The sequence below is a fragment of the Octodon degus genome, unplaced genomic scaffold (genome assembly GCF_000260255.1).
Source record: "Octodon degus isolate 3935 unplaced genomic scaffold, OctDeg1.0 scaffold00003, whole genome shotgun sequence".
NCBI lineage: Eukaryota > Metazoa > Chordata > Mammalia > Rodentia > Octodontidae > Octodon > Octodon degus.
In genome coordinates this window covers 13,078,887-13,099,071 of record NW_004524579.1, presented here as the reverse complement: position 1 = coordinate 13,099,071, position 20,185 = coordinate 13,078,887, and the positions used below count along the sequence as shown (strand labels likewise).

At 34.7% G+C, this 20,185-nt stretch overlaps 1 protein-coding gene across 8 annotated transcripts in view; it reads right to left on the bottom strand.

The window, feature by feature from the left end:
• Positions 1-20,185, bottom strand: part of Kiaa1328 (KIAA1328 ortholog) — a 434,847-nt gene that overhangs the window by 129,585 nt on the left and 285,077 nt on the right. For all 8 annotated transcript variants that reach the window (XM_004623599.2, XM_023714416.1, XM_023714438.1 and 5 more), the window contains one exon: positions 19,263-19,936. In XM_004623599.2, the coding sequence (XP_004623656.2) occupies positions 19,263-19,936 (674 nt within the window). The remainder of the gene's footprint in view (positions 1-19,262; positions 19,937-20,185) is intronic.

The window sequence follows — 20,185 nt, the reverse complement described above, 5'->3', positions numbered from 1 at the left end:
TGAGCTTCAACTTGTACATTTGCTTTCAGAATTTCTAAAATTTTATGTGTTTAGAAATGATCAGACATAAGAATATAAGTTTAAAAGGTCCAAAGTCTTGGTCTGTTTTGTGCAGTGCTATTTCCCCAAAGATGCCTGGCAAATGGTGGGAAACTTCACAAATATATGAGTAAATAAATAGGAGTATACAAAAAATTAAATTCACAAACATTGTGTTCATGATACATAGTACTATGTTTTGATATATATTATGAAATCATCAAATCAAGCTAGTTAACATATATCATCTCCTATATTTAAGGTGACATGCTCTCTTTGACCTTCTTAAAGAACATAATACATTATGATTAACTCCAGTTTCTATATTACACAGTAGATCTCCAGACCTCGTTCAGCCTGTCTAAATGAAACTACACTCTGACTAACATATCTCCATTCTTCCCACCCTCCCACTGTGTCTGACAACCACCACTCTATTTCTTCCTTTATGAGTACATCTTTTATAGATTCCACCTATGTAAGTGAAATCATGAAATATTTGTCTTTATGTGCTAAATAGTGCATATTTAAGCTACAAAGGAAATTTATTACACAAAAATAATAAAAGTACACAGTTCAGCTATATACAAATATTCACAATTTTTTATAACTTTTGATAGATTATATTGACAAAGCAGAAGGAAAGAAAGAATATGAGCAAATGTGTCTAATAAGGAGAACAGGCAGGGGAGCAAAGAAAAAAGAAAACAATCAGAAGGAGGAAAGCAAAAAGGAAGAAAAAAAGACAGCAAATAATTATCACTGAGAGCTAAATCATGTTCCACAGCAGGTCAATATACTTAATGACCATGTAAGTCAGATATTCAGAAATTTAGATGAAAAACGCTAAAAAGAACAGATAAAAGAATAACATCTAAGATAGTTAAGACCACTTGTTGGAGGACAATCATCAACAAGCTTTGTTTGCTTAATACAGACTCTAGAAACATCAATGTGAACAAGTGTCCAAATACAAAATAACTTCACAAGAGCTAGTGAAACCGAGTGAGAGAATATAGCACCTGGTTTAACAAAGAATTAAGCAAAGATGCACTGAAGAGAGTAGGTAGGATGGTTTTACATTACCAGCATCACCCCTCCTCCAAGTCAAAGCAGCACAGTGGACAGATATGCACCCTGTAAAGGAACAAGGAGGACTCAAGCATCCAACTTCAACCCACGCTTTCATAAAACCTGGTGCCAGCAAACCTTCATAGCTTCCTCTAGGGAGATACCCTCAATCTGAACTTCCAAGCTCTACCAAGTTGGGTCTTTCTGCCTCAGGTTCAGGTCTGCTTAGCAAATCTGTATTCCATCTCTATGCTTTCCTCACCACTAGTCCATCTCAGTGGTTCCAGTTTTTCTACCAGTACCAGTACCAGATGGGCCCAAGCATCTTTGGCTTTGGGGCAGTTCAAGGACCAGGCCAGTTCACACAAATACAGGCTCTAGATAATACTCCTACAACCTCTGGCGCTCAATCAATCTTAGCATCTGTTGTCATTAGGCTGGTATCTATGGATCTATTCTCTAGTCTGACCCTTTCAGAGCTAGGCCCATGCCTGCCCAGTACCAGGATAGCCTCTGAGGCCATTAGGTTGCAGGTGTACCCCAGGTTCCATGTCAGCCAGGAACCAGGTCAGTCTACATGGCCTAAAGCTTTCTGCCCATCCGAGGCACTAGGTCTGCTCAGTGCTAGCTATTCCCAAAGACGCTGTCCTACTGTCTGGAACCTGTGGCTTGGAATTTGAGTTTAATCAAATTAAGTGTCTGCTGTAATGAAAAAGTCAACACCAGGGCTGGATATAGCTCAGTGACATAAGTGCCTGCCTGGCAAGCACAAGGTTCGATCCCTATTACCACACACACACACGCACACAAAGTCAACACCATATAAGGGAATATAACTGAATTTGAATTTCAGTCATTCAAAATGACCACCATAAATCCAAAATTACTGGATGTACACATAGGAAAAAAAAGAAAACAGCATGCAAGAACAAAGTTCATTAAAGAACACAAGTCCCAACATAATCCAAGTATTAGGATAAGCAGAAAAGTACTTTAAAGAAGTTATAATCAACATACCTAAGAACATATTGGCAGGGGGCCAGGGCATGAGTTCAATCCCTGGTTCCACAAAAAAAAAAAAAAAAAAAAAAAAAAGGGCTAGGGAGTTAGCCTAGCAGCACAAGCACCTGCCTAGCAAGCACAAGGTCCTCAGTTCAATCCCTTGTTTAAAAAAAAAAACAAAAAACAAAAAACATACTGGCAGTTTCAGGGACCTACAAGATAGTTTCTACAAGTCATATATACATGTAATAGTAAAAGAGAAAGAAAAAAAGTGAAAAATAATGGCCAAACATTTCTAAAAATTCATAAAAACAGAACACGTAACCACAGTATTGAGGTATAAAATGTTTTATAGAAAACAACTAGATACTGTATAGACAATCTTAAATAGATTGATATATTCACTTTGGTTATTCCACTTATAGTAATACATGCCAACGAATTAGGTAAAGATAAAGTAAAAAAATGTATTTAGAGAAATATTCTTCAATTTATAATTTATAATGTCAAAATCTTATATTATCTGATAACAATCTAATAAAAATTGGGGCATAGTTGCCAGACAAAAAGTTTTTTTGTGTGTTTTTTGAGCCATAATCTCACTATCTAGTTCAGGATAGCCTTGAACTCACCCAGATCCTCTGGCCTTAGTCTTTGGAGTGCTGGGGTTATAGGCATGTGCCAACACAGTATTCAAAAAGTATTTGTTAAAAAAAAAAAATTTGTTGAATACAAGAATAGGTTTTTCTTAAAGAAGTATTTAATGAGATGAGAAGTTTGACAGAAGGAACAAATAAAATTCTACCTAAGCATAATTCATATAGAATTTAGACTACATACACACACACACACACACACACACACACACACACACACACCAAATCCACAAGACAGTTCCAATAATTATCTGCAAGGGGTAGGATTGTAAATGATTTTTTTCTTTAAAATTTTCAGTATTTTTCAGAATTTCCTTTTTTAGAGACAGTCTTGTTATGTAGTTCAGGCAAGACTTGAACTAACTATGTAGCCCAAACTGGCCTTGAAGTTGTGGCAATCTTCCTGCCTCAGTTTCCCAAGTACTGGGATTACAGGCATGCACCACTATGCCTGGCTCAGACTTCTGAATAACTTTCAAAATTTTAAAATGACAACTTACACATACATCAAGTAAACAGCAATAATAAATACAGCTACAACTGTATATTACATATATTCTGAATATCTCTGTGCTTAACATTCTTGTCTTCACCCAGACATTAGGTTTACTTTGATCCAGAGTTACTCCTATTTATATCCAAACTCAGCTCTCGAGGCTTAATAAATTGTTTGTCAGAAATCAGTTCCTTTGGCTTAAACACAGCTTGAGTTCTTAGCCTGTAAAAATAAATTTTGAGAATTTCTAATCCCTAGGAGACTGACAGGCTCATGTAATTCTTGGATCATGACCATTCAGATAACATAGCCAGTACTTATTTTCAGATTAAAACTCAATCTGTCAAAAATGAATGTGTAGGTTGCAGACATAGCTCAGTGGTAGAGCATGTACTCAGTGTGAATGAAGTCCTGGGCTCAATTCCCCAGAAGCACCAAGTATATAATTTTTAATGGGGTGAATACCTAAATACACACAAATATAGTACATGAATTGACTTAAAGGAAGTTAAAATTTCTTCATTTGTAGCAAAGTGGAGGAAGAATGAGTTGGTTAGAATACAATTAAAAAATTCAAAATAATTGATGTTTTAAAGCATGATTAGTCTTTTCTTTAGGAATTTAAGTCTTTCCTCCATTTACTGCTAAGCAAGCACAGTAGGAATTCTAGAAACTCATCAGAATTATTGACTCTGTCCAACATATACTACATTGGAAGTTCCCATTTCTTGTATTGTCATTTTAAAGAGGTGTGGCTAAAACTCACTGATAAACATATTTTCTCTGAGACACATAACAAAATAATGGAAAACTACTGTTTATAGCAATGTTAACTTAGACTCATACTTAGGTGTACTGAGAAGGGAAAGTGTTGAAAAAACCAGCAAAACATCTTTTGACACAAACCAGGAGTTTGTGTTAATTCTTGTTATAAGAAATGTAACACTCACCACCCATTTCCATTATTTTTTAAAAATTTCCCTGGGTATCTGCACAAGTACATTCTCTATGAAATCAAACCATGAAGAATTAAATCACTGATAAGACAGCATTGTCATTTTCATCAATGGCAAAAAGACATCCTCCTAACTGTAACTATGCACAATGATATACAGAGATGTACAAGACATGACCAAATTATGTGGTGAATATTTAAATTTTAAAAATTTACAATAAAAAGACATTGCCATTAATCCATTCAAAACATTCCTCCTTGAGCAAAATACCTTTATCCCACTAACTGTCTTATCAGGTGGCTTTTACCACTGGTGCAGAAGGGGTACAGTCATACTTAGCATAGTCATGCATGTACCCACTTGATGTTTTCAGCTGCTCAGCAGCAAGACATACGAATTACTGCCCCATCATGAATGTAATACCTCTCCTAGGACAATAACCAGAAGATGTATAGCTGGATCAAATGGAATTTCTACTTTTAGTTTTTTGCAAAATCTCCATACGGTTGTACAAGGATACATTCCGATCATCAATGTAGAACAGTTTCTTTTGCCCCATATTTTCACCAGCATTTGGTTTTGGAATCCCTGATGATAGCCAATCTTACAGTGAAATATGAGTGGTGTTTTTATTTGTATTTCCGTAATGGTCAAAGACTGAGCATCTTTTTCACGTATTTATTGACCACTTATACTTAAGTGTCTGTTCATGTCAGCTGCCCACTTTTTTTTTTCCTGGATTTTTTTTGGTTCTTTTGAGGGTCTACTATTTTGATGTCTTTATACATCCTACAAAGTAATTCTCTATCACAGGAGTAACTGGCAAAAATTATTTCCCATTCTGTAGGTTGTCTCTTTCCTTTGTTTCTTTTAAAGCACAAGAGATTTTTAATTTTTAAAAAATTCCATTTCTTGATTCTTAAAATTATTTCTTGTGCAAACGGGGGTTCTATTGAGGAAGTCCTTGCCTATACCAATGACTTCAAGTATTTGGCCTATTTTCTGGGATTTCTTTATTGTTGTTGTTTAAAGAAAAAAAAAACAATAAAAATGACACTGAATTTCAAAACAAGATGATAGGAGATTAACAATGGTTGTTATATTTCACAGTTATCTTCAAAGCAGTTGCTAATTACCAGATAAAGGCATACAAAATTGATCAAGTAAACATTAACTGTTCCTTTAAAAAAAAACTAATAGAAATTACTAACACAAATATCTTAGCTAATATATATATTTTTTTTTTTTTTCCCTTTCCTTCTTTTTTCCTTTCCCCCATCCCAGTTGTTATTTCCTTTAAAAAAAAAATAGGTCAAAATATCATGTCTGCATCTTGTCCTCTGAATAACTACTATGAAGACAACAATATGCAATGCATTAACTAATGTAAACGTCCTGCTAACCTGTTTTAAAACTATTTCATTGTTTTTTCTCATTAAAATGGATAAAAATTTTAAAAAAGATAAACATAACAATGAAATTGAGTTTCAAAACAGGTCATTAAGACAGTTTTTTTTTTTTTTTAATTTGGTACATGGTCTCAATACACAGCTCAGACTCATAGTTATCCTCCAGTTTCAGCCTCCCCAGCACTGAGATTACAGGTATGCGCCACCATGCCTGGTTTCAGTGGCCAGCTCAGTATGTCCTGGGTAGGACTGGATGGCATGTGGTGCCAGGACCAAACCCAGGTTCTTGTGCTTGCCTAGGCAGGTGCTTAGAATGCTGAGCTAGCTCCATGGTCTGACAGTTCTAATACTTGACACATAGCATATTGTTGCCTTTTTAGTAATTATTCATATTAGAAGATATAGGCATATGTTGTCTATACAATATTAGCACAAAACTTTCTTTTTAATGAGCTAAGAGAAATTAGTTGTATAAAATCTTATGTTCCACATGCTCATAGACCCATATCTATCACCATGCACTAAACTAAAGTTAAAAATGGATCAGGGTTCTAAATATTAAAATAGGAACGGTAAATTTATTGGAAGAGAAAGTTGGTAGAAGTCTTAAAAACACTGGTATAAGACAGACACTTCATGAACAAAATTCAGATCTCAAAGGAAATAGTAGAAAGAATCAACAAATGGGACCTGATCTTACTAAAAAGCTTTTGCACAACAAAAGAAATCAGCAACAAAGTGAAAAGAAAACCCCCTGGAAAGCAATTATGGCCAGCTGTTCCACAAAGGACTTATATGCAGAACATATAAAGAACTGAAAAAATCAGACCCCTAAATTTAAAGACACAATCCAAAAGTGGGCTTCAGAGATGAACAGGCACTTCTCAGATGAAGAGACATAAATAGCAGGCAAATAAATACATGAAAAAATGTTCAACATCATTGGTCATTTGAGAGATGTAAATTAAAAAAAACATTTCATTTCACCCCAGAAAGAATAGCCATCATCAAAACACCAACTGATAACAAATGATGGAGGTAATATGCGAAAAATGAACCTTTCTCCACTGTTAGTGAGAATGTAGCCTGGTATAACTACTGAGGAAATCAGTGTGCAGATTCCTCAAAAAACTGGTGCTGGAGGTTCCATTCAAACCAGCTACTTCTTTTCTGGGTATCTTTCCAGAAGAATTAAAATCATACCACAGTGTTTGACCTATATTCTAGCAGATTCATTGTTTCTATGTCTTATTTTTATCTATCTATCTATCTATCTATCTATCTATCTATCTATCTATCTATCTATCCATCCATCCATCCATCCATCCATCCATCCATCCATCCATCCATCTATTTTTGTGGTACTGGGGATTGAACTCAGGACTCTGTGCTTGCCAGGCAAGCGCTTATTCTATTGAGCTATCTCCCCGGCCCCTCCATTTTCATTTAATATTAAAAGTGAGAAATATAGCTCTACATTAATTATTCTGCATGTTGTAACCATTTTTTTTTCTAGCACCATTTGTCAAAGAGTTGTTTTTTTTTTTTTCCAGCATTCACTTTTAGCCCCGGTGCTAAAGAACAGATGGCTAACAGTACATGGGTGTATTTCTGTGTCTTCCATTTTACTGATATTTGTGCCAGTTCCACGCTTGAAATCCCAGGAATGTAATCTTTTTTTGCTTTGCTCTTTTTCTTCAGGATTGCTTTGACTATTGTGGGTTTCTTCTGGTTCTACATAGCATTTAGGATATTTTTTGGTTCTGTGAAAGATGTTGCTGCTATTCTGCTTGGAATTGCATTACATCTATATATCATTTTTTGTAAAATAATTATTTTGACAATATTGATTCTGCCTATCTAGAAAGAAGGGGATGTTTTTTCTAAGTTATTTATTTATTTATTTTGGCAACATCTCACAGCAGTTCAGGCTGGTCTTGAGCTCACTTTGTAGCCCAGGCTGTTCTTGAACTCACAACAATCCTCCTGCCTCTACCTTCCTAGTGCTGGGATTACAGGCATGCATCAGCACATTCACTCAGTCTTTACATGTTATAATGCCTTTTTCAATCTTTTTCTTTGGAGTAGTATTGTTTTTACCACCTTTCATCTTTTTGATCTTCCTAGGTTTTGTTTTGTTTTATTTTATTTCTCAGAGCTACCATGAATGGGATCGTTTTCTTAATTTCTTTCTATTGATTTTGGTGTGTTGAGTTTGCATGCTGCTATTTGCTGAATTTATTAGTTCTAAAACTTTTCTGGTTTTTTTTTTTGGGGGGGTCTTATATGCAATGGATCATGTATTTGCAAATAAAGATAGCTTGACTTCTTCCTTTTCATATCCATTTCATTTCTTTCTCTTGCCTGACTGTGCTGGCTAAAGTTTCAAGCACTATAATTGAACAAAAGTGGCCGGAGTGGACTCTCTTGTTTGCTGCTGGTTATGTAGGGGATGCTTTGTTTTACTCCAGTCAATATGATGCTGGTCATCACTTTGTCATATATTGGCTTTATTACTTTGATTACGGCCTTTCTACAAGATGTGATAAAAAGTTGAATATTTATATATTTAAAAACTGATTATAGGGGCTGGTGAGATGGCTCAGTGGTCTAAAGCACCTACTTAGAACAAGCTTAGCAAAGCACAGGGACCATGGTTCAATCCCCAGCACCACATGCCAGCCAGCCCCGCCCCCTGGTGGGCTGAGCTGGCCACACACACACACACACACACACACATACACACACACATTAAAAAAAAAAAGCTGTAAAAACTGTGATCCAATATAAACATTTAAAATAAAACCCAACTGATTATAGTAAAAAAGACACTGAAATTAACCCAAATCAGAATATTTCCTCTCACTTTGAACACACTTATTCCATCGTTCAGGATTTTAATTTTCTTTTCTTTTTTTTTATGAGCAGAATATATTTATTGAGAGAAAGAAAGCTCCTGTTCAAGAGAAGGACAGGAGAGGGGCCCGAGCGGGTAGTTCCCTAGGATTTTAATTTTCTGAATCAGCTCTCAAATGTATTTTTCTTGAGGGACTTTAGTTGTGCTCTCATGGCACCTTCATCATGAACTGATTCAAGACACTTACCTTTTATGGTAATTTTGACTTTAAGGAAGAACCTAAGTGGCTGCATGCTAGCCCTGATGAATAAGATGACACTTTTATTTGACAGAAATTGCTATGAATATTGACCAACAAAAGGTGATTAAAAATGCAAACAAAATGCAACAAGTCATTAAAAATAATCACAGACTAAAATATTGAAAGACATCTTAATACAGTGAGAGATGCAGACCCACATTTAAGCACAGTTCATTATAGCTACATTTTAGAAGCAACATACATGTCAATTAATAGATGAACAGTTAAAGAAAAATGTGGTATTCATACACAGTGTAGTCCTTTACTACCATAAAAGAGATAAACTTCAGTCATCCATAGGAAAAATGGATGCACCTTGAGATGATAATGTTAAGTGAAATCAATCAGACACACATTTATGGCATTTTTTTTATGTTAGAACCACAAAGAATAAAAAGCAAAATAAAAGAGAGATAATAGGAAATAAGGACATAGATCTCTTACAAATGAGAAGGAGACATAAGAGAAGCTGTACTGCAACACCCCGTAACTCAGTTGTGCCCCAAATTTTCTGATCAAGGAGATTATGGGACCAAAGAAGAAAGTGATGGATGATGTAGAGTGTGCCTAAGGAGAATCACATGGAGAGAAAATATTCTCTCAGGCTCTCACAGAGAGCAAATTGGTCAAGCAATGGCCATGACTCATCTCCATGGCTGACACTGACACAGGATCTACAAACTGGTACAAGGTTTCAGGGTAAATTCTGAGGGAATTTGACTGACTTTGTCAGATACAGAAGTTACATTTGGCATTTTCTGTGTGTGTGTGTGTGTGTGTGTGTGTGTGTACGGTCTTTCTACACAGCTTGGACTCATAGTGATCCTCCTGTTTTTAGCCTCCCTAATACTGGGATTACAGGCATGTACCACCATGCCTGGACTCTAGTTTGGCATTTTCTAGTCTGTGTTTGATGGTATCATCATTGCTGATTGTACCACTTTAGCCAAAATGACACAACTATTCTAACCAGCTGATTTTCCTAGTATACCAAAATTCAGATTGCCTATGGGTCATAGAAAATACTGAGGAATACTGTAAAAAAACAAGGGGCTGGACCAAGCAGTCGGCAACTTCTCATTCCCAATAACAGATTCCAAATCCAAAAGCCAAGATCTTATAACAGATTCCAAATCCAAAAGCCAGTTATACCTGGAACACACCCCTGAGATGCAGTCAACAGCTAAGGGTTCTAAATGTAGCTACCTACCAGAGGGAATTTATAATCATCAGCCAGGAATTAAACTTATAAAAAAAAAAAAAGGAAAATGAGAAGACACTTAAACATGATGCAACCTCAGACACTCAATTCAGCAAAGGCAAGCCCCAACCCATCAGGCTGGCCTTTCTGTAATAACAAAAAAGCAAATGAATGAGGCTCTAGAAAAAATTAAATCATAAATAATTTCTCAGATAACTACACAGATGGCAACCACAAAGAAAAATATGCTTAGTGATTCTAGAACAGGCACAGATTAAAAAATAAGAATTTAGGAAAATGATGCAAATCATGAATATCATAACCATAAATGGTGGAAACCATAAGAAACAAATTCAAATAGACATCCAGGAAACTTAAAAATTCCACTGAAAGTATCCCCAGAAGAATAAACCAATGTGAGAACAGAATCTCAGAAATAAAATACAAGCTTGTAGTTAGTGATCATGAAAAGGAAAATTTCTTTAAAATAGCAAAGGATCTCAAGAAATCAATCCAGCAGTTGCTAGATGATATAAAGAAGAATGACGTAAGATTGACTAGAGTTAATGAAAAAGCAGGAGATAGCAAAAATGATATTAAAAAAAACAAACAAACATGTAAACAGATGTCATGGCTGAAAACTTCCCTGGCAGAAAAAAAGAATTTGGCATACATATAAGTGAGGCATACAGAACTTCAATTAGCCATTTATATAAAAAAGAATGTACAGCAAGGCATATAAGAATCAAGACTCCAGAAATTCAACACAAGAACAGAGTATGAAAAGCTGTTAGAGAAAATAAAAAAGTCATCTATGACTTTTAAAGGAGAGCCATTAGATTCAAATGGGTTAGGGAAAAAATAGAGAAGAATATGAAGAAGAGTATAGAAGCAAGGCTAGAGGACAAAGGAGGGCCATGCCAACTTTGTTGCTAACTTCACAACAAAACCCTCAAGGCAAGCCCCCCAAAAAAACAAAAAACAAAAAAAAAACTCCAACTCAGTTTGATGTACCTCACAAAATGATTTTTCAAATTTGATGGAGAAGTAAGACACTTTCACAACAAAGAATACCTGAGGAAATTCATAAACAACAAACTAGCAACAAAAGTTTATATTCAGTTCACTGGAGTCTGATAGAAGTATAAGAAGCTCAGAACATATTAGAAAAAAAAAATTAAAAACCTCCAAATTTGGCAAAAGACATAAAATACAAGAATCTGAACAAAGTCCAAAGAAGATAAATATAAAGAAAGCTTTACAAAAAATCTTAAAAGCAGCAAAAGAGAAATGACACACTGTACAAGGTGTCATTTGATGAATCAACAACATAATTTGATGAATCAACAAAAAAGATACTCAGGTTGAAATTCTGTTCGGCATTGTTTGCTTCCCTGGTTCTTTTTATTAGCACACGTGAAAGATGTTTTTAAATACATTGAATTCATTAAAGATAATAACCAATAAATAGTTTTAATTTTAAAAAAAAGGTACTCAGAAAGAAGTAGCACGGTCTGCCCCCCCAGGATATTTTTTTGTTTTTATTATTATTTTTTAATAATTTTATATTGAAGAATAAAAACAAGCGCAAGAAAAATAAAAGCAAGGACAGAAACAGGGTAACATATAACAATACATACATTACAGATTTTCAAAGTAAGAATAGCTGATCAAAGTGACTGATATATTATCTATTTTTAATTATCAAATCTGTTGAGTAGTAGAACAGTCTTATTAACAGAAAAGATCAATCCAGAACTCTACATCCAGTAATATCCTGAGGATACAAATACAGAAACATTTTCAGATGAAGAAATCTAAGAGAATATTATCGCAAGGCTTTTCTAAAAGAAAGTCCAAAGTTCATTAAACAAAAATGGAAATGATAAAAGATGGAATCTTATGATAGTAGGGAAGAATAATTAAAATAATAAAAATACAGATAAACACAATAAACTTTCCTTTTCCTCTTTAGTTTTCTAAATTATTTGTTAATTATTCTAAATAGGAGAACAAACCTTATTTTCTAAATGCAATTGCACAAGCAAAACTTATTTTCTGATGTGGTTCTCAGAGAATACAGAGAAACTCTTTAAGATGAACTGCAAATGAGAAAGAAAAAAGGGACTTAAAAGAAGGTAAAATTTCTACATTTAAATTAAACTGTAAAATATAACGTCAATAGACCATGATGTTATATACATACATTAATATTTAAACTTAATACAACAAATATGCCCAAAAAGACATACTCAGTGCAACAGATAAATTTAAATGAAATTCTAAAAGATGCTCAAATAACTTACAAAAAGGCAAGAAAAAGGACACAAATGAAAAAGGACAAAAACAAAACAAAGCAAAACAAAACAAAATAAAAAACACAGAAAATAAAAAGTCAGATTTAATCCTCAACACATGAAATTACACTAAAAGTAAATGTCCAGCCAGGCACAATGTCATGTGCCTATAATCTCAGCTGTTTAGGAGTCTGAGGTAGAAGAATTACAAATTTGAGGCTACTTTTGGCCACACACCAAGACTATCAGAAAGGAAAAAAGAAGGGCATGTCTAAATATGCCAGTTGAGCACTGGGGAGATATCTCACTCGGCAGTCTAAGTACCTGTCTAGCAAGCACAGGAGCTGAGTTCGATCCCTGGCACCCTATGCCTTGCTGGCCCTGAAACTAGGTAATCCCAACTCTTGGGAGTCTGACACAGGAGGATCACTATGAGTGTGAGCCACACAGTGAGATCCTGTACCACATACATACATACATACATACATAAATGATTTAAAAAATGTAAAAGTAAACATGCTAAGTGAAAGACAAGAACTGGCAAAAAGGGTTAAAAAAAACATAATTTATTGAAATGCCACGAAAGTCACTTCAAGATGACATGTAAGTGGCAGAGTATACCTGTAATCCCAGCATCCTGTGAGGCTGAGGAAGGATAACTAGAAATTTGAGCCCAAAACTTGTCAACACAGTGAGACATTCAATCAAGAAATAAAAATAGGGGCAGTTTTGTACTTCAGTGCAGACAGAGCCTGTGGCTTCAATCACCAGAACCAGGAAAAAAAAAAAAAATACATCATAAATACAAAGTGAAATTAAAAGAGTAGAACATATACCTTGAAAGTATTAATCAAATTTAAATGACAATTGCTTTATTAATGTCAGATAAAAGGAAACTGTAGAGAAAGAAAAATAGTTATGTCAAAAAAGTACATTATGTAATTTTATATATTTTATAAGTATCTTTAGGACATTTAATTCATCAGGAAGACACAGTAATTTTAAATGTGTAAACAGCAAATAACAGATGTGAAAATACATAAAATGGAATTTGATAGAACTAAAAACAAAAACGTGCCCAAAATTGTAGTGGGAGCTTTTAAAACTGCTGTCTTAAGACTTAAAAAGATGTGCCAGGGAGATAGCTCAGTAGAATAAGCACTTGCCTGGCAAGCGCAGGGTCCTGACTTAAAAAAATACCGAAACAGAAAATCAACAAGGTTACAGAATAGCTCAAAAAGACTATCATATAATAAAATTTAATTGACATTTATAGATTATTTTCCACCCCCAAACAAAGAATGCATCTTTTTTTCCCCTAGCATTCATGAAACATGGATCAAGACAAAACATATACTATACTGGGCGCTAAAACAAAGTAACAAATGTGAAAGAACTGAAACACCAGTGTTATCATATTAGAGTTAGTAACAAACAAAACAGAAAAATATTGCAACTGAAGCATTGTAGAAAACTATGAAACAGAATTCTTTTTTTTTTTTTTTTTTTGGTCGTACCAAGGATTGAAAACTGAACCACGGTAGAAAACTATGAGGGCTGGGGAGATAGCTCAGTAGAATAAGCTCTTGCCTGGCAAGCGCAGGGTCCTGAGTTCAATCCCCAGTACAAAAAAAAAAAAAGAAAAGAAAAAGAAAAAGAAAAAAGAAAACTATGAAATTGAATTATAGAAAAATTTTGAAATACATTAAGTTGAATGACTAAGAAAAGAACATAATCGAAATTTGTGGGGGGGGGGGGAAGCTGGATCATTCTTCAAAGGAAAATTCATAGTATTAAACACTTTCTTAAAAAAGAAAAATGCCTGGCTGGGGAGACAGCTCAGTGGTCTAAGCACCTTCCTGGCAAACAAAAGAACTTGGGTTTGTTCCCCAGTACCTCATGCTGTGCCAGCCCCGTGCCATGCCGGGCTTCGTGGTATATGCCTATAATCCTAGAACTTGGGAGGCTGAAACAGGGAGATGACTACGAGTCTGAGCTATGTAGCAAGACCTTGTATCAAATAAATAAAAAGATTAAAAGAAAAATGTCTCAAATCAGTCATCTAAGTTATACCTCAACAAATTTTATAGAAAAGCAAGATAAATCACAACAAAAAGCAAACAAACAAAAAGAAGGAAATAATAAAGACAAAAACATAATAATTAAATGAAACAAAAATCTCATTCTTACCCACTCCACACATATGAATTTAACAACAGATAGAATGGGTTGATTTCTCAAAAAGCTAAGTCTTCCACAACTACCAAAGAAATAACGTGAGTAACTCTGAAGAGTTGAAAAGACATCCTGTAAGTATTAAGTAAATTGAGTAAATTTACTTAATTAATATTAAGTAAATTTTAAAACTGAAAAAAAATCACTAATTTTACTGGAGAATCCTATCAAACATTTAAAAAATAGCGCTTGCCAATTCACTTAATGAGGCCAATATAGCCTTGATATTAAAAACAGAAAAAGACAGAAAGAAAATAGACTAATATCCCTCATCAGTACTGATATAAATATCTTTAAATATGAAAAAAATATATTATCACCAAGTGGGTCTCATTGAAGGAATGCAAGACTGGTACGATATTCAAAATTCAATATAATACACTATTTTAGCAGGTTATAAGAGAAGTCACCTGATTGTAAAAGATATTTGACAAAATTTAATACCTACTCATGTTAAAAATTTGATATAGGCCATAATATAAAAAAGTCACTAAATTAGACTTCATTAATATTAAAAGGTTTTAGCTGGGTAGGGTGGTACAGGCCTGAAATCCCAGCTACTCAGGGGGCTGAAGCAGGATGACTGCAAGTTTGAAGCCAGTATGGATAACTCAGTAAGACCTTGTATCAAAATAAAAGTTTAAAAAAGGGCAAGGAACTATATAGCTCAGTGGCAGAGCACTTGCCTAGTATATACAAGACCTCTTACAATCCCCAGACTTGAAAAAAAAGAAAAATATATATATGTATTTTTTCCTCCGAATGTCTTCAGGGCAGGTATGGCTGGCTTGAGTTGTGGGGATCGAACCACAGCCACCTGAGCCTGACAGCTTTGGGGAAGCAGCCACATAAAGAACTGAGCTAGGGCCAGGGCCCCAAGAAAAATATTTTGATGCTGTGAAAAATCCAATTAAGAGAGTAAAAGGACAAACAGATTGGGAAAAATTAATTGCAAGCCACATGTCTGGCAAGAGCTGTCTAGATGATATAAAGAATTGTTAAATTCTTCAGTTAGAATACCCCAGTACTCCTGTTAAAATATAAGCAGAATATACTAAAGAGCTATTTACTAAAAAAAGATGAAAGGAACAACAAAGATGAAAGAAGAGTATACAAACACAGGAAAAGATGGCCAATATCACTTTAGCCATTAGGAAAATGCAAATTAAAATCATAATAAAATATTACCATACACATAGTAAACAAGGCAAAATAAAAATTAGCAATAATATTAAATGCTAGAAATAATGTTGAGAAACTAGATTTTTCATACATTACCAGTAAGACTGTATTATGACTTAAATGTAGTGGAATCTAAAAGTGTGTTTAATTTAAAGAAGCTAAACATACACTCATATGACTTAGCAACCATATTCTTAACTGCCATCATTGGAAATGAAAACCTTAGTATATACAAAAACTTATGCAAAAATGTACAGAGAAGATTCGTTTATTTAACATAAAAATAGAAGTAGCCACATTTTTCTTCAACAGGTAAATGGTTAAATTTTGGTTCATTTATATCATGAAATACTGATAAGCTATAAAATGGTTCATCTAATATATGCAGCTATAAAATGATGTAGTACATACTGCTGGATAGATCTCAAGAGTATTAACTGAGTGAAGAAAGGCTAAAATCAAAAGTTCAATGCATAATTTCACTGACATTCTCAAAGTTACAAAATTATAGAAGAGGACAAAAGATTAGTGATCTCTATAGATTATGGAGGGTGAGGGCACAAAGAGATGGGCAGGACTGTAACAGAAGGAAGAATATCTTTGTTGTGACAATAATAATCCTGTATTTTGATTATGGTGGCTTCATAGATTTACATGGAACAAAATGGCCTATAACTCTATACATACATTGTACCAAAGCTAATTTTGCTCATTTTGATATTATAGTTATATAGAATTTAGACAATGGCAGAATCTGAATAAAGAGGACATGCAAACTTTGTAGCATTTTTGTAGCTTCTTGTGAGTTTACAATTATTCAAAAATAAATTTGAAATATTTCTATGAATAATTTAATTTATGCATATACAAAACTTGCTTAAAAGCTGTGCTTCCCCCCACTCTATTCTAAAGAGAACACTACTTTATCTTCATCATTCAGAGCTGTTTGAATTATATAATGCTACACACAAGAACATGATACCTACTGTAAAATTACCTATTGTTTCCTGCGAAACTGTGCTATCTTCAAAGGAAACACTACATTTGATTCATTTTTTCAATCCCAGCCACCTATGACCATTCCTCATATATTATAAGAATTCAATAAATACTTTTTAAATAGCATTTTCAAGAAAGTCTACTCGACATGGAGGATTAGAATTTTACAGCATATGAATGAGGCTACTGCTTAGCTTTTGGTGAAATGAGGCTTCATTTTTATGTACTTTAAAAGCCTTCAAGTATTAATGAAGAATAGAACTTTCTGATCATGAAGCAAAAGAAAGTTTATTTATGCTTCCAGAAAAAGTAGGTGTTACATGGAGAGGGAAATGTGGTGACGGAACTTACGAAGACAGCAGAATTTAAAGAATGTTAGGTAATGATTTTTAAGTGAAAGAAAAGTACCTCTAAAACAACAGAAAATAAATTAATACTGCAATTGTGTTCATGTGGGATGTACGTTTCTAGTAAGAATATATACAAAGAGAAAATATTAAGTTTGATCAAGGAAGCAACAAGAATACACAAGGTGTTACTGAAAAACACAATGAATACTTAGTTCTTTTCATTATATATTACAGGAAAATAAACATTGTAGTAGCTCTTCAAATCCTCTCTCTCATGTCTTTAGCTGTGCTAAAGTGTAGTCATCTGCTTCAATGACATGACACGATTCACATGTTCACCTTTCATGGTCTTTTTGACTATGTGGAAGAATCAGAAGTTACACAGCTCTAGATACAGTGAATAAGGTGAATAAAAGACACACTGTACTGTTTTTATAAGCCTGCCTTTCCATTGGATGGTATCTTTCAGCAGCATTCACTATATTTTTGATCACACCTTATACAGGCACTCATGAAATAAGACTTCCACAACTGCTTCGGAAAATGCTAAGAGTTAAAAAAATAAAAATAAAGATAAAAAAGGTAAATAGTAAGAGTTATGAACAGTGTTTAAGGGAAAATATTTTGAGGAGGATTGATAGCAACACGTCTTTTAGTGTAATAAGTTTTTAAAACTTAAACATTGGGGGCCGGGGAGATGGCTCAGTAGGATAAGTGCTTGACTGGCAAACACAAGGATCTGAGTTCAATTCCTGGTTCCACCAAAAATAAATAAATAAATAAATAAATAAATAAATAAAACTTAAACATTAAGCTCAGCAACACAGCACCTGCACAGTAAGTGCAAGGTCCTGAGTTTGATTCCTGACAGACACAAAATATACGCTTACTGTATATTTTGATCAGACTCCATATAAGCACTTCCTTATAAAAACTAGCAGATTATTATTATTATTATTATTATTGCAGAACTGGGGATTGAACTCAGGCCCTTCTGCACTTGCCAGGGAAGCGCTTATTCCACTGAGCCATCTCTCCGGCCCTAGCAGTTTGTTATTTTAAACTGGTATAAATGCCACATTTTATTGTTTAAAATATAACTGCATACAATTTATTAGCATTTTTCTTAAATACATTAAGCTAGCAATCTTTATGCAAAACTATGCTGGATACTTTGAGCTAAAGCAATTTAAAGCTAAGCAACTTAGCTCAGCAGTACTGATTTTACAGAAGAATTGTTAAGGGAAGAACAACATAAATGTGCTTAAGTGTGTGACAATTGATAAACAGGTAATACACCTGTTATATTTGATATTATATCTGCTAGATGCAATTAAAGAATTATGTAGTTAACCAACCACCTTTCTTCCCAGACTGATCTCACAACCTGAACTCTCATTTATTTACTGCTTAACCTTCTCTATAATGACATAAAAAAACAAAGGATTTTGTGTAATGTTAATATAATTTAAAAACATTTTTAATGATTTTATTGAGAAACAAAGCCTGGGCTGGGCAAATGGCTCAGTGAAATAAGTGCTTGCCTGGCAAGTGTAAGGGTCTGAGTTCAATCCCCGGTTCCGCAAAAAAAAAGAAAAAAGAAAAACAAATAGCAATGAGACAGTTTCAAAACCAATTAGTAGGACAGTTTCAATAATTAATACAATGCATATTGTTGTCTTCTTAGCGGTTATTTAAAAACACTATTTTTGAAACCCGTCAAAAGACCAACCTGATTGCTCAGAAGTACTCTAATCTAACATTGTAAAAGACAAAGTAATCCTATAGGTCTTCCACAGAGGACAGAAATTTACATAGCAGTCATTGTTATATTCAACTTGTGCAAGCCAAGATATTTCCCTACAAATCTTTGACAGCAATCCCCCCATAGCCATTTTCTTTCTTTCTTTCTTTCTTTCTTTCTTTCTTTCTTTCTTTAATCTTTTACTTATGTATTTATTTGATATTAGGGTCTCGCTATGCAGCTGGGACTCATACTGATCCTCCTGACTCAGCTGGAATTATAGGTTGGTGCCACCACACCCAGATTCGGTGTCCTGCATGGCACATCCTGGATTCCTGGGCCGGCATGGCATATAGTACTTGTGCTTGCCAGGGAGGCACTTAGACTTCCAAGCTATCTCCTAGCTCTAACCCAGCCATTTTCTACTCCAATTTAAAGATAGTGTTGAAAAAACAGGTAGAACTCACCAATTATAATCCAGTCGAGACTGATGAAGCTGCTTCTGTTTCAGGAGAAGCTTCGTCTCCTGCTGAGCTAGCAGATGCTGAAGGCGCTCTTTTTCAATTTCTAGCTCAATTTTCTGAAGAATCAGTTGTTGCCGTCTATCTTCTGAGAGTTGCTTTTTGACTTCAGCTTCACTGGACTGCAGTGCTCCTTTACTATGCATGACAGATGACCAAGAAAGTCCACAGTAAATGCATGATTTTGGATGTGTGTTAGAATACTGAAGGGCCATGTGTGTAGGATGGATCTCATGAACATGATCTTCATTTTCAGAAAGTCTGTGACCACAACATTGTCTAGATGGTGTAGGCTTAAGGTGTGGACATTCCTTCATCTTCAATTCTTCTGGTGGAGCTATTTCTGTTGGGGCTGCATTCACTGGTTTTCTCCTTGGAGATTCAGAATTATATGTTCTTGTCTCTGATGGTAGCCTCTCCAGACCTTCTGTGGGATGAGAAAACGGTGTTGGTTTCAAAGAATTATTCCTAAACTCCATAAGGGATTCTGAAGCTGAGTCCTGGTTTGCAGATTTAGGTCTTTGCTTGCTTTGATAATAGATTTGTGGTTTGGCTACACTCAAGTATGAACCATCCAGTTCCACAGATGAAGACTGGAGAATGCCTTTCTTATTAGTTATCTAAAAAGAACCATAATGTCACATGTCAAATAATACAATAAGACAAGTTCTTTTAACTTTTCAGTATTTAAGAATATAGGTTTATTAAAAAACATTGTCGGGGCTGGAGAGATGGCTCAGTGGTCTAAAGCACCTACCTAGAACAAGCTTGGCAAAGCATCAGGGACCGTGGTTCAATCCCCCAGCACCACATGCCAGCCAGTTCCGCCCCCTGGTGGGCTGAGCTGGCCACACACACACACCTCTCTC